Raw genomic sequence first — 12,422 nt, 5'->3', positions numbered from 1 at the left:
ATTAGGTTTCCTCTAGTATGTTGGGCAGTTTCATTTGTTCAATCACAAGCACAAAGTGGTCAAGATTGGGTTAAGTGAGACTCTCTTCACCATCTTAATTTTAGAACTTTTCTTAGTCTCGTGTACTTTAATGATTTCAATGAAATACACTGGTTTCCTTTCATTTATGATTTCCAGCTTTCAATTTGGTTGTTTAAGCTTTGATTGCGTTTAAGTTTTCTTGTCTTTAATTTCTGAAGTTTTAAATTCCATGTTATGATTTCTACCTTTAATTCTGGAGCAATTTAGATTTCCTCTACTGCTTTCCAAGTTTAATGTTCATTTTATGATGCTGTGATGGTGTTTGAGCTTGGATCATATTTTGCACATAATTTTTGTTCCTTTTAGGAATCCATGTGACCCCAAAGTGGGCATAACCTCACAAGATGTCTTCTCGAGTACAAAGATGATCATAGGTTGATCACCAAATCAATTTTCAGTTAGTCATTATGGAATTTTTGATTCTTATTTTTCCTTTGATGTTTTAAGATTATGCATTAAGTTACCTTTACTATCTTGCTTTAATTTTCTAAAGTAAATAGTTTGGATTCTTGTTTTCTTGTTAGTGATTTTGAATGGGAAAATCATTTCCATGAATATTTAGGTTTTGCATTTGCATCTGCATCTTTGTTACATATTTAAGCCATTTTTAATTGCATTGTGCACACACATCTCTGCCTTGAATCCTGCTGTCACATGGAGTTTGAACATTATCCTCATTTAGCTTTACATTGCACCTGAATGAAATTTATTGCATTGGGTGTGTTGGTGTTGTGTCTTAAATGCTGATTCTGTCTAGAGTTGTGTGCACACATAGCTAAGTTGTTACTACTGTAGTTTTCAGTTCATGTTCCCAGTTCTGCATATGCACTCTCATGACTGTGCTGTCAAGCTTTCACTGTTATGCCTCAATTTAATCTGATACTTCTGGTCACTTTTCTACTGTTGTTATATGCTTCAAGTAATGAATTAGTTGAGATGTTGCATTAGCATGATTTCTTGCACTTTCATGAGTGTGAACATGGCTGCATTTGACTGAATTTCTAGCTTGAGACCATATGAATATTATGCTTTTAATGTTAAACACGAACTAGTACATGGCTTGAATTCTGGATCAACTTAGAATTTTACTCCTCTTTACTTCACTCACACAACATTTTCGATCATCTTAGCTTTGCATATTCATAAACCTGGCCATGTATATAGCAATCATCTAGGTTCATCTTCATGGTAATTAAAGTCCATTTCAATTCCTCATTCCAATATGTTCTGTGCATTCTGCATTCTAACCATAATCCATTCCTTGCATTCATTTTCATTCTAGATTAGTGTTGAAATCTCTGCTGCCATTTTCCATTATTTAGTGATCATTCTGCACTTGTTAAAGTTTATAATCCTCTCATTAATGCACATCATCTTGGTCTTGTCTCAAGTCCATTTTACATTCACCACTCACATTCCATCTAGACACTTTCTAATTGCATTTAAACCATAAACCATGCATTGCATTCATAGCATAGTTTCATTCATGCTTTTAGTTTAGTTTTTAACTAATACATTTTTGCTTTCTTTATTTTTCATTTTAATTTTCCCCCTTTGTTTTATTTTATTTCTTTTCAGCGAGATTAAATTACGCAAGCTATACTTGATATGCACCATTTTCCTTGGATTCGATCCTAAGTCAATTTCCCTATACTTCATTAAGGGTATAATTTAGGTTTTTTTTAACTCTAAACGATTGAAAATATGAGTTAACAAAATGTTTACGTCTTTAGTTAAAACTGCAGTAAAGGAAATCTAAATTGCTCTAGAAATAAAGGCAGAAATCATAACATGGAATTTAAAACTGTAGAAATTAAAGACAAGAAAACTTAAACACAATCAACGATCTACGGAAAACTCCTATTGGATTTGCTTTTATCATGTAATATGAACAAAACAAAATACTTTCTTCAACAATATATCTTTCAATCATTGAAACTTTTGAATGATATTGTTTTTTCAAGTACCCTTTCAAAATCTTCATATAACATTCAATAGGATACATCCATCTTAGGTATACTGGTCCACATAACTTGATTTCTTTTACCAAATGAACAAACAAATATACCATGATGTCAAAAAGGATGGAAGGAAAAACATCTCTAGCTGACACTAGATGATAATAATCTTACTTTGAAGTTCATCTAATTTTACAGGATCAGTGGCTTCACTACAAATTGAAGAGAAAAATAAACACAAACAAGTTATAGTTTGTCTAACATTTTTGGGTAAAATTCCACGAATAGCCACTGGTAGCAATTATGTTATTAAGATGTCGCAATGATGAGACTTCAGGCCAACAAGCTTTAAGCCCATCATCGACACTAAACTCTTAATATTTGAAGAGTATCCTTGTAGTACCTTGACACTCTTTAGGCAAAGACAAAAACTTATCTTTTCTTGTCTAGACATAGTGTAACATGTAGGGGGCAAATAAGTACGCTTACCAACTTCCATTGGTGCCAATTCTTCTTAGATTTTCATTTCAAACAAATCCAAACGAGAATTTACTCTATCTTTTGTCTTTCCTTGAATGTTAAGTAGTGTACTAATCAAGGTATCACACACATTCTTCTCTACATGCACTACCTCTATGCAATGTCTCTAACATAACTTTTACCAATATGGAAGATCAAAGTATATTGATTTTTTTCTTCCAAGGGCTCATTGTAGATGACTTCTTGGATGTTTTCTCAAATATATGATATACTTTATTAACTTTTTGCATGAATTTGAAGGCTGTAAGATCCGCTAAATTAATTAATTAATTAATAAATACGGGAAGTGGGAGCCTTTATGACATTTAATTCTGACAAGTATGATGTAGAAAAGTACTAACTCAAGTGGTTTAGAGTACTTGGTTGTGTGTGAGGACTTGGGTTCAAGTCCTATGTATGCCATTTATGTGCTATTTAATTTATAATTATTTTAATTATGTAATTGTTTTATATAATATGTTGGTTGTGGTGCATGATATTATATTCTTAAATGAGTAAGAATAATCACAAAACATGAATTGGTTGAGAAGGAAGATTAGGGTTAGGGTTTCTGATATATATGTTTATTTTGTTAGCTGATTGTGTAAAGAGGAGAATGTGATATATATGTTTATTGGGAGAAGATTTTATCAAAGTTTTACTAATTATGTATTTTAAGGATTTTTGTAAACATTTGGAGTATTTGAGCATAGTTTTTATATATCTTAGAATTTTATGAATTATAAAATTTGAGTTACATTATATCGTAATAATAATTTTCTCGCATTTTTGAGAAATGAAATTAAATGCAGTTTTATTATTATTTATTTATTTTATTAATTAAATTCGTAATATCCGACTATGATGTTACAAAGGCCAAACAATGGAATTGGTGCATCATCATTCTCTTGATGTTCACTGAATGCTTTTCTTAACATTCGAAAAGGATGATTAGATTGTAAAACTCTCAAACGACGCAAATATATTATCTTCCTTCTATGTTTGAATTGGTGAGCTGCAATGTTTTTCTCATATATAGGGCATGCTTTATGACCCTCGACATTGTACCCTGAAAAATTATTGTAAGCTAGGAAGTCATTAATGGTGCAAAATAACATTTCATGCATCATGATAGTTTTAGAAGCAAAAAATCAATTATTTGAACCTCATCAACCCACAACAACTTCAAGTCTTCAACTAGTGGACTGAGATAAACATTTATGTCATTTCCAAGTTGCCTTCAACTAGCAGTGACAGTAGTAGCTATTAGCACAAGTGACCTTAGTGCATGGATTTGATGAAGCTAATGCATGAGATAATGTGTGGTTGATGAAGAATTGATGTGATTCAAGCTTGAGGTATGATGAATCTGGAATTGACGTGAAGATCACAAAGCTTGAAGTTTGGACTCAATTTGTAGATTGTAGGACATATGTATAGATGTGTTTTTCAATCTATTAAAAAGGGTTTTAATAGGTTAAAAGGCTTGTTGCATATAGTTCTAATATGAATGTATTCAACTAGTTAAATTGTTATACAATTGAGTGATTTCACTTAAGTCAAGTGAAATCAACAGATTGTACGAACAAATCAACTTGTCCTAGTATGAATGTATTCAATTAGTTGAATTGTTATACAATAGAGTGATTTCACTTAAGTTAAGTGAAATCAACAGATTGTACGAACAAATCAACTTGTTGAGTTCACTTATGATCAAGCTATATTAGATGGTTTTTTAGAGAGTGGAGTAACTTTTGAGATTTCTGAACGCGAAACAATGAAACCAATTTGGAAAGTTCTCTCTCTCTCTCTCTCTCTCTGAATCACACAATGTACAACTCGTGAGTGGAAGATCTTTGTATCTTGGAGAAAATTTTGCTTCGTTTTGAAGCTTGAAGAATGCATTTTGGTTGGCTATGGAGAGCCACCCCTAGAGTGTGTTTGGATAGAGTATTTTAATGAAGTAATTCATTTTTTTGAAGAATTTAGATTTCTTTGTAATGAAATGCTTTGTTTGGATAGATAAATTAAAAAACATTTCAAATGCAAGCATTTTTTTGAAGGATTTCAATTAGCTAAATTAGTAGAAATTCAAATACCCTCAAAATAGGTGGAATTTGAAATTCTTCTCACTCAACCTCACATCTGGGTCTGCCCGTAGTTGGGTCTGCCCGACCCATCTGGGTTGTCGAGCATGTTTCCAAATTTATCATGAACTCAAAACATAATTAAGCGTAAAATAAATATTGTTAAAATTAAATTTTATCTGACAATAAATTCAATTTTTTTTTCAAACAAGAAATTGAAATTTCAGGTATTTTAATTTCCTTATCCAAACAAGTTATTTAAAAAATGAATGAAATTTAATTACAAGCAATTCAAATACAAAGCATTTCAATTTCTAAGCATTGTTGAAATACTCCATCCAAACACAAGTCCAAGGTTTTATTGTTCTTGTGCTTCTAGGTGTTTCCTGGTATAATTCTAGGTCTGCAAGTGGGATATTGCAGTGTAGGGTTAAGATTATTGTGGGATTCAAGAATCTTGGTATTTTTGTTATATTCAAAAGTGTCATCTTTGAAGGATTTTCTAATTCTTTTGATATAATGTTGTATCATGCTCAAGTTGTCCTAATATACTAGATGTAGCTTAGATATTGAGTGAACCAGTATAAAAATTATTGTGTGATTCTCTCTCCCTTATCGTGTTCTTCTTTCAAATCTCAAGAAAACTCATTAAATAAATCTTTGTAAGGTTTACCTATGCTTTTATGTAACCTGGTGATATAACTAAATTTGTTATATCAATTAGAATCAATCTTGTATGGTAAAGCATGTTGTTTGAGTGAGTTTGGTGTTTTTCGTGTTTCTGCTGAATTTCCCATAATTTCAGCTGATTGTTTTATATTTAAATATGTTGAATCATATAGCATGAACAAATTAAACTATTTTTTTTTATGTTTTTCAATCGACTGAAATGTATGGTCCTGCATCAATAAACTTATGATTTGTTGGTCAATTGAATTCAAACAGAAAGAGTTTTTACAAGTTTTAATTGAGCATATTTTTAAGTACTCAACTAATTTATCCATCTTTTCTTGGTTAAGAAAGACATCTTAAACCTAAAGTAGCATGGAGGTGTGGAGGAGAGCGGAGGGAAGGGATGGAAAGGGAGTAGTGGTGTGATAGCAACGACGAAGATTTTGGTTTGGCAATTACCAGAACGAAAAAAGGGAAGGAAAGGGAAGAGAGTGGCGATAAAACGACAACACAGTATGGATGAGTGTGGAGGAAGGAGATAATATTGACAATAAAAAGGAAAGGAAGGGAGTGAGGGAGTGTCCAAAACGGTGTTCGCAGTGGCGCAACAAAGGAGTGAAAACAGTGGGACCTTCATAAAATTTTGCCTAAATTTACCCTAGGGAACCATTTAGGCTTCAATTATTTGTAAAATAAAGGCCTATATTCGAATAAGCTTTGATTATGCTAATAACCGAAGCCTAAAGGCTACTACTAAGATAAAAAAAATTTAAGTGACAATTTTGAAATTTTAACTTTTAGGTTTCGGTTCCCTAGTAGCCGAAGCATATAGACTATATAGGCTTTGGTTCCTCGATAACTAAAGCCTATATCTCTCGTTTAGATAAAACAATTGAATAATTTACTATAAGGATTATAATTAAAGATTAAAGTATCAATGTATATAACTTGACAATCAAATTAATTAAACATTCAAATTATTCAAATATTATTGATCAACATTCTAGCATTTAAAAATATGAAATTGTGAATATATATAATTAGTAGTAATAAATAAAATTATTAAAAAGCATTAAAAAAAATTGTAAAAAAATGTTGGTAGGTTAAGTTGGTCAACCCACCCTCAACCTAACTCAAACCCGTTTAACTTGGGGGTTAAGTGAGCCAAATTGAATTCAATCCACTTTTAAAAAATCTAAATTTTTCTCAACCCAACCGACTTGAACCCGTGGTGAGCCAGGTCAAGCCGGGTTAACTCATGGGTTGAAACTCATCTTAACATCTCTATTTTGCACGGAGATTAAATATCATAAACTATATTTAATTCGAATATATTTTTTTACCTTCCAAAATTTTAGCTCAAAATCTATCTATAATTTATTAAATATGTAATGTGATAATAAGAGAAACATAAGAAAACAACGAAGATTTAATATATTCGTATAGCCAAGATTATTATATTATAGCTATGAACCTATGTCTTCATCCTATCCTATGTAGAACTAGTAAATTATTGGAAAGGGGAATGCACTAATAATTATCATCATCTATATATATGTATATAAAAGGGAAAAATATATACACATTAAACATGTACAAAATTACCATTTGATCTGTTTCTTGGATTTTGTTTCGAAATAATGCGAAGGTTCGTGAGTGAAACTGTGATATTGTTCCATTGCTGTATCTCCATCCATCAAAAATTTCCTTTTAATGACTGACACGATAGCTAGAAGTACAGACAACATCACCTTCTTTTCTTTACACCACCACTCTTCCTTACCCTACTACCTTGCCTTCTCTTCTTTTTCATCTTCGCACGCAAAGGCTTTCATCACGCAAAGTGAAAACAACATAAATTTTGGAAGCCTTTCTTTTCTTCATCAACAAAAACCCTCACGTGCTCTTGTCTGACACCTCTCGTTTTTTTCCACCAACCTCAATCAGAAATTTCGAATGCCTTCAATTACTTGTCTCCTTCACTCCTTTTCTTTTAACCCCACCATGCACCCTCCTAATTAAACTCTCGCTGTTGTATTTGTTGAGGTTAGTGTTCATCTATATAATGTAAATAGAAGTGTTTTATCATACTTTGGTATCAATCAGGTTCTGTTATAGTGTTACAAAATACTTTGATGATAGAGGTAACTTCTGCTTTGCATGTGTTACGTACGTTTTAAAATTAATCTTCGTAGGAGTATGTTTATTTTACACAAATATATCTACAAAATCTTCAATCATTCAAGTATTTATATACATTGTATATAAATATCGCTTGTAAGTATTGCTTATCTAAATTGTACATAGCTTATAAGTTTTGCATATTTTGAGATTTGTTTGTAATTAACTTAATGTTATAAAGCTCGTTTAAAATGATATTTACTCGTGATTTATAATAAGTAAAAAATGTTTCACAACGTGCAACTTAATAAAAAGGTAAATTAATGTTTACCTGTGAGTTTTAAGCATAATTTAATGTTACAAAAGATAAATAAAATAAAGTTTGGATTCATTGATATTTTGTTAAGTTATCTTTATTTATAATCGATGTGAAATTTTCAACACATTATTTATACCAAGACACATATATCTTAGTGTAGAACTAAACATGAATAAATTATTCAATAACGATTCAATAATATGTGATATAATAAATTCAACAAATAATAAATATTGCTAAAATATACTTCATATAATTAAGATATTATTTGAAAAGGTAAATTATAAACTTAACTCAAATTTATAAAAATTAATTTGTAAAATAAAGTTTATACACACTTATGATAAATATATCTTATTTTAGTTGATATAGCATCTCTAATATTTCTATTAAGATATCATTTACATCTTACTTGTAGGCTATAATCTAACTATACATGAAATATTTCGAAAACAAAAAACTTCTCTTTCTATAAACTTTCTTCTATCAAAAAGTCTTGAAATTGTGTGCATCCCGTTGCTCTTTTTTGTTTGGGATCACTGTTTTCAAAGAAATGGAAAATGAAAATGATTGTATTTTATGTTTGATTTGGAAGATCGAGAAAAGAATGGATAAGATATGTCTGACGCGAAAGGCATGTTTTTCTACCTTACCACTTTCTTTTCCCTGACTTTCCTTTTCCGTCTTTCCCGTGGATTTTGAATTTCTAACCCCTAAATCTTTTCCTTCCCCCCTTTAACCCTCTTCTCTTCTTTCATCACGTTGAGACAAAAAGAGGTTTCTTGCATTTGGGATTTGGTCTTCGTCTATGGTTGCTGCTACTGTCCTTTTTCCCTTCTTGCAGATTTGCTAGGGATATGCAAATCAAACAACTTCTTTCTGCACCATGCTTTCCTTTCTTTTCTTCACTTTCCAATATACACATCTTATAATTAATATATATATATATATATAATACATAACCATAGCATAAACATTATTAGTTATTAATCCATTCTGTAAGATAAATTAAACATTAAGATTGTTGTTGGTCTTTTGTCACTGACTAATTACTAGTAAATCACCACTTTTTATTTAATTTCATATTTGACAAGTTTAACGTTTAGTGTCAAAAATATATTGAAAGCTATATCAACTAAGAATATCATTAAAATATAATATATAATAATACAAACCTAAATTATTTTACGATTAATGCATCAAAGTTGTAATAATGTCATCTTTAGATTGCATGAGGCAATATATTGTGTCCTATATTTAGAGGATCTTAATTAATATCTACGTATTTAACATATCCTCTTTGTCTCATCAAGAATTTAGTATTTTTTTTATGTATGCAATTTGCTATAATCTATATGACTATTTCAAATGCCACCAACTCCAATGAATATAACTTCTTTCCCATAATGTTCCGTGGCTATTTGAGAAAGATAACCATTTAATAAATATTTCGGATATGCATGGAAAATTAAAATATATTAGTTTTTAATAAAAATAATAATATTTTTACAGTATTTTATTCTTTAACTTTTTAGTTTATTTATTAACAGATATACTCTGCATGAATAGCTAAATTGACCAGGACAATTTCTCGCTCATTTTTTTTAAATAAAACATTCTAAAATTTAGCAATGTATTCTAACTATTTTGTTATTTCAAACATTGCTTTCTTATACTTTTATACGAGTAATTAAAAAACAAAAGAAATTGAACTGTAACTACACTGTATGAAACTATTAATCAGGTAGAATTGATCAAAATATCATGTGTTTTCGTTGACAACTTTTTTGAGGAGTTTATTTATATGATGAGTAGAAAATTGAATTGTATACTGATGTGGACAAGGCTTATATTCACATTGGAAGATGCTTTGTGGATAATCCATTTTGTCCCAGTTTATCACCAACACTAGAAAAATCAAATTGAATAATCAAACACAAGTCCATTCCAAAATGGAAAACATAACAAATAAAATTTAGTTCACACAGGAGAAGTTAGGTCACCTTTTTGTTTGCATTCATTTGTCTTGGGATATGACGAGGTCTAAAAATTCTCATTGCAGAGGATCCCAATGTACTTGAGGAATATATGCTAGGAAAACCCCCTAATCCTTTGTACGAAGCTCTAATAATGCAAATTAGAAACATTTTTAGAAGAATAGGGTATCCAGGTTTCTTCGATTCCCTCAACCGATTAAAAAATATACATAAAATAATCAAACGTTCTAATTAACCATTACTTACTATGCATGGCATTGACTTTTGTTGTATCATTCAAATTCAGTGCATTCCAACACCTTATTCGTATCTTTGAATCATGATAAACGAATCTAAGCTTGATTTTGAATTATATATACATTGCAACCATAATATAACTCAACTAAAAAACTTACCTTTTTTTCTCTTTTTCCATGGGTAAAGACAGAAATTCTTGTGCATTTTTTCTTTCTGTTATGAAATACGTTATCACACACTAAATGAGTACATTTTTCTTGGCAAAAAATTGTCATAATTCAAGACTAACTGTTGCACTGAACCTAACCTATTAATATGTGTTTAAATTATATGTTTAGAACATGTCAAAACTGTACAACGTTAGGAAAGTGAAACGAAGTTAAGGAATAAAGGAACATGATATCTTGAAGGGGATTCAAGAAAACTGGTTGGGAAAATTAATAAAGACAATTTCTTGAGGACGGTACGTTTTGATTCCCATTGACACTGCTGTCTCATGTCTAATGCGTATGGCATCTTGCAAGCGTTCTCAACTACCGAAGGAGTAAGAATTAATCTAAAAGCCAAACATAGCATAGATTTTAAAAGCAGTCCAATAATAAAGACACATCAACGTGTTTTCCTAACCCCAAAAACACTGATTCTAGAGAATAAAAAGATACCCTTCTTAATCTCTCCGTCTTATTTGAAAACAATAAACAAGAAAAATCTCGTATTATCACTTTGTCGGTCTTGTTTATATATATACACACCATGTCACAACGCAAAGTTTGTGAGCTGTTTCCCAGGTAAAGCCAACAAACACGGAGAACATAGCACAACACTTTGTAATACGTTCTAGATCTATTGATCATTCTTCTTTCACATACAGATAAATGGAAGATTCAGAGGAAGAAGAGCTTCTAAATCTCACTCTTTCGGTTGCTGCAGGTGGAGAGAGGAAAAAGAAAGGAAGGACAAAAGATGATACAAATTCTCTTGTTATTCCTATGAAGTCCAGTGAAGGGTATGAAGGGAAGATCTTTAGGCTGCTACAGATGAGGGAGCTGATGCTAAGAGAAGATCACAGAAGAAAAGGAGTGGTTGAAGATGGGAATAATAATGGTCTTCCTTTGATTCATTTGCTTCTTTCAACTGCCACTTCTATTGATGAGAGAAACTACTGTGCAACTCTAGAGAATCTGATTGAGTTATATCAAACAGTTTCCCTAATAGGTGATTCAGTTCAACGTGTGGTGGCCTATTTTGCTGATGGTTTGGCTGCAAGGCTTCTCACAAGAAAATCCCCTTTCTATGACATGGTCATGGAGGAACCAACAAGTGAGGAAGAGTTTCTTGCATTCACAGATCTCTATAGAGTCTCACCCTATTACCAATTTGCTCACTTCACAGCAAACCAGGCTATTTTGGAGGCCTATGAGGAGGAAGAAGAGAGGAACAACAAAGCACTTCATGTCATTGACTTTGATGTCTCCTATGGCTTCCAATGGCCTTCTCTCATTCAATCACTTTCTGAAAAAGCAACCAGTGGCAACAGAATATCTCTCAGGATAACAGGTTTCGGGAACAACCTTAAAGAACTGCAAGAAACTGAGGCCAGATTAGTTAGCTTCTCAAAGGGTTTCAGTAACCACCTAGTGTTTGAGTTCCAAGGGCTTCTAAGAGGCTCATCAAGGCTCATCAATCTGAGGAGGAAGAAAAATGAAACTTTGGCAGTGAACCTTGTTTCTTACTTGAACACTTTGAGTAGTTTCATGAAGGTGTCGGACACATTAGGACTTGTTCATTCTCTTAGCCCCTCCATTGTGGTGTTGGTGAAACAAGAAGGTAGCAGGAGTCTGAAGACCTTCTTGTCAAGGTTCACTGAGTCTTTGCACTATTTTGCTGCCATGTTTGATTCACTAGATGATTGCTTGCCACTTGAGAGCGCTGAGAGGTTGAGGATTGAGAAGAAGCTTTTGGGGAAAGAGATCAAAAGCATGCTGAACTATGACATGGATGGTGTGGATTGCCCAAAGTATGAGAGGATGGAAACATGGAAAACAAGAATGGAGCATCATGGTTTTGTGGGAAGAAAAATTAGCTCAAAGTGTGTGATCCAAGCGAAGCTGCTTCTGAAGATGAGAACCCATTATTATCCTCTACAGTTTGAGGAAGAGGGTGGAAGTGGGGGTTTCAGAGTTTCTGAAAGGGATGAAGGAAGAGTTATCTCTTTGGGATGGCAAAATAGGTTTCTTCTCACAGTCTCAGCATGGCAACCAATTTGACAGAATAGATACTCCTTCATTCCTAGGTTCTAACTTTCATCATTTTGGTAAAAATCTGCACTCAAGATGATGAATTTTAACTTATATTTTTCTATATATTTCTTCGGCTAAAATATGTTAACGTTGTTGACTAGAAATATATATATAAAGAGCCTTTAGTACTA

General features: G+C 31.9%; 1 protein-coding gene across 1 annotated transcript; it reads left to right on the top strand.

Moving 5' to 3' along the window:
• Positions 1-10,590: 10,590 nt before the first annotated feature.
• On the top strand, positions 10,591-12,422 carry LOC114182413 (GRAS family protein RAM1-like). Its single transcript, XM_085672415.1, has 2 exons — positions 10,591-10,779; positions 10,863-12,422. Exon 2 carries the CDS (start codon positions 10,867-10,869, stop codon positions 12,256-12,258), a length of 1,392 nt encoding a protein of 463 aa, XP_085528541.1. The 5' UTR covers positions 10,591-10,779; positions 10,863-10,866; the 3' UTR covers positions 12,259-12,422.

This window comes from Vigna unguiculata, chromosome 4, assembly GCF_037176805.1.
Source record: "Vigna unguiculata cultivar grain cowpea cultivar isolate G323 ecotype 2 chromosome 4, ASM3717680v1, whole genome shotgun sequence".
Lineage (NCBI taxonomy): Eukaryota > Viridiplantae > Streptophyta > Magnoliopsida > Fabales > Fabaceae > Vigna > Vigna unguiculata.
The sequence above is the reverse complement of the archived record's forward strand: the minus strand, read 5'-3'. Positions and strand labels throughout refer to the sequence as shown.

Coding starts and splice junctions, on each gene's coding strand:
- LOC114182413 (XM_085672415.1), top strand. CDS start 10,867: ATGGAAGATTCAGAGGAAGAAGAGCTTCTAAATCTCACTCTTTCGGTT.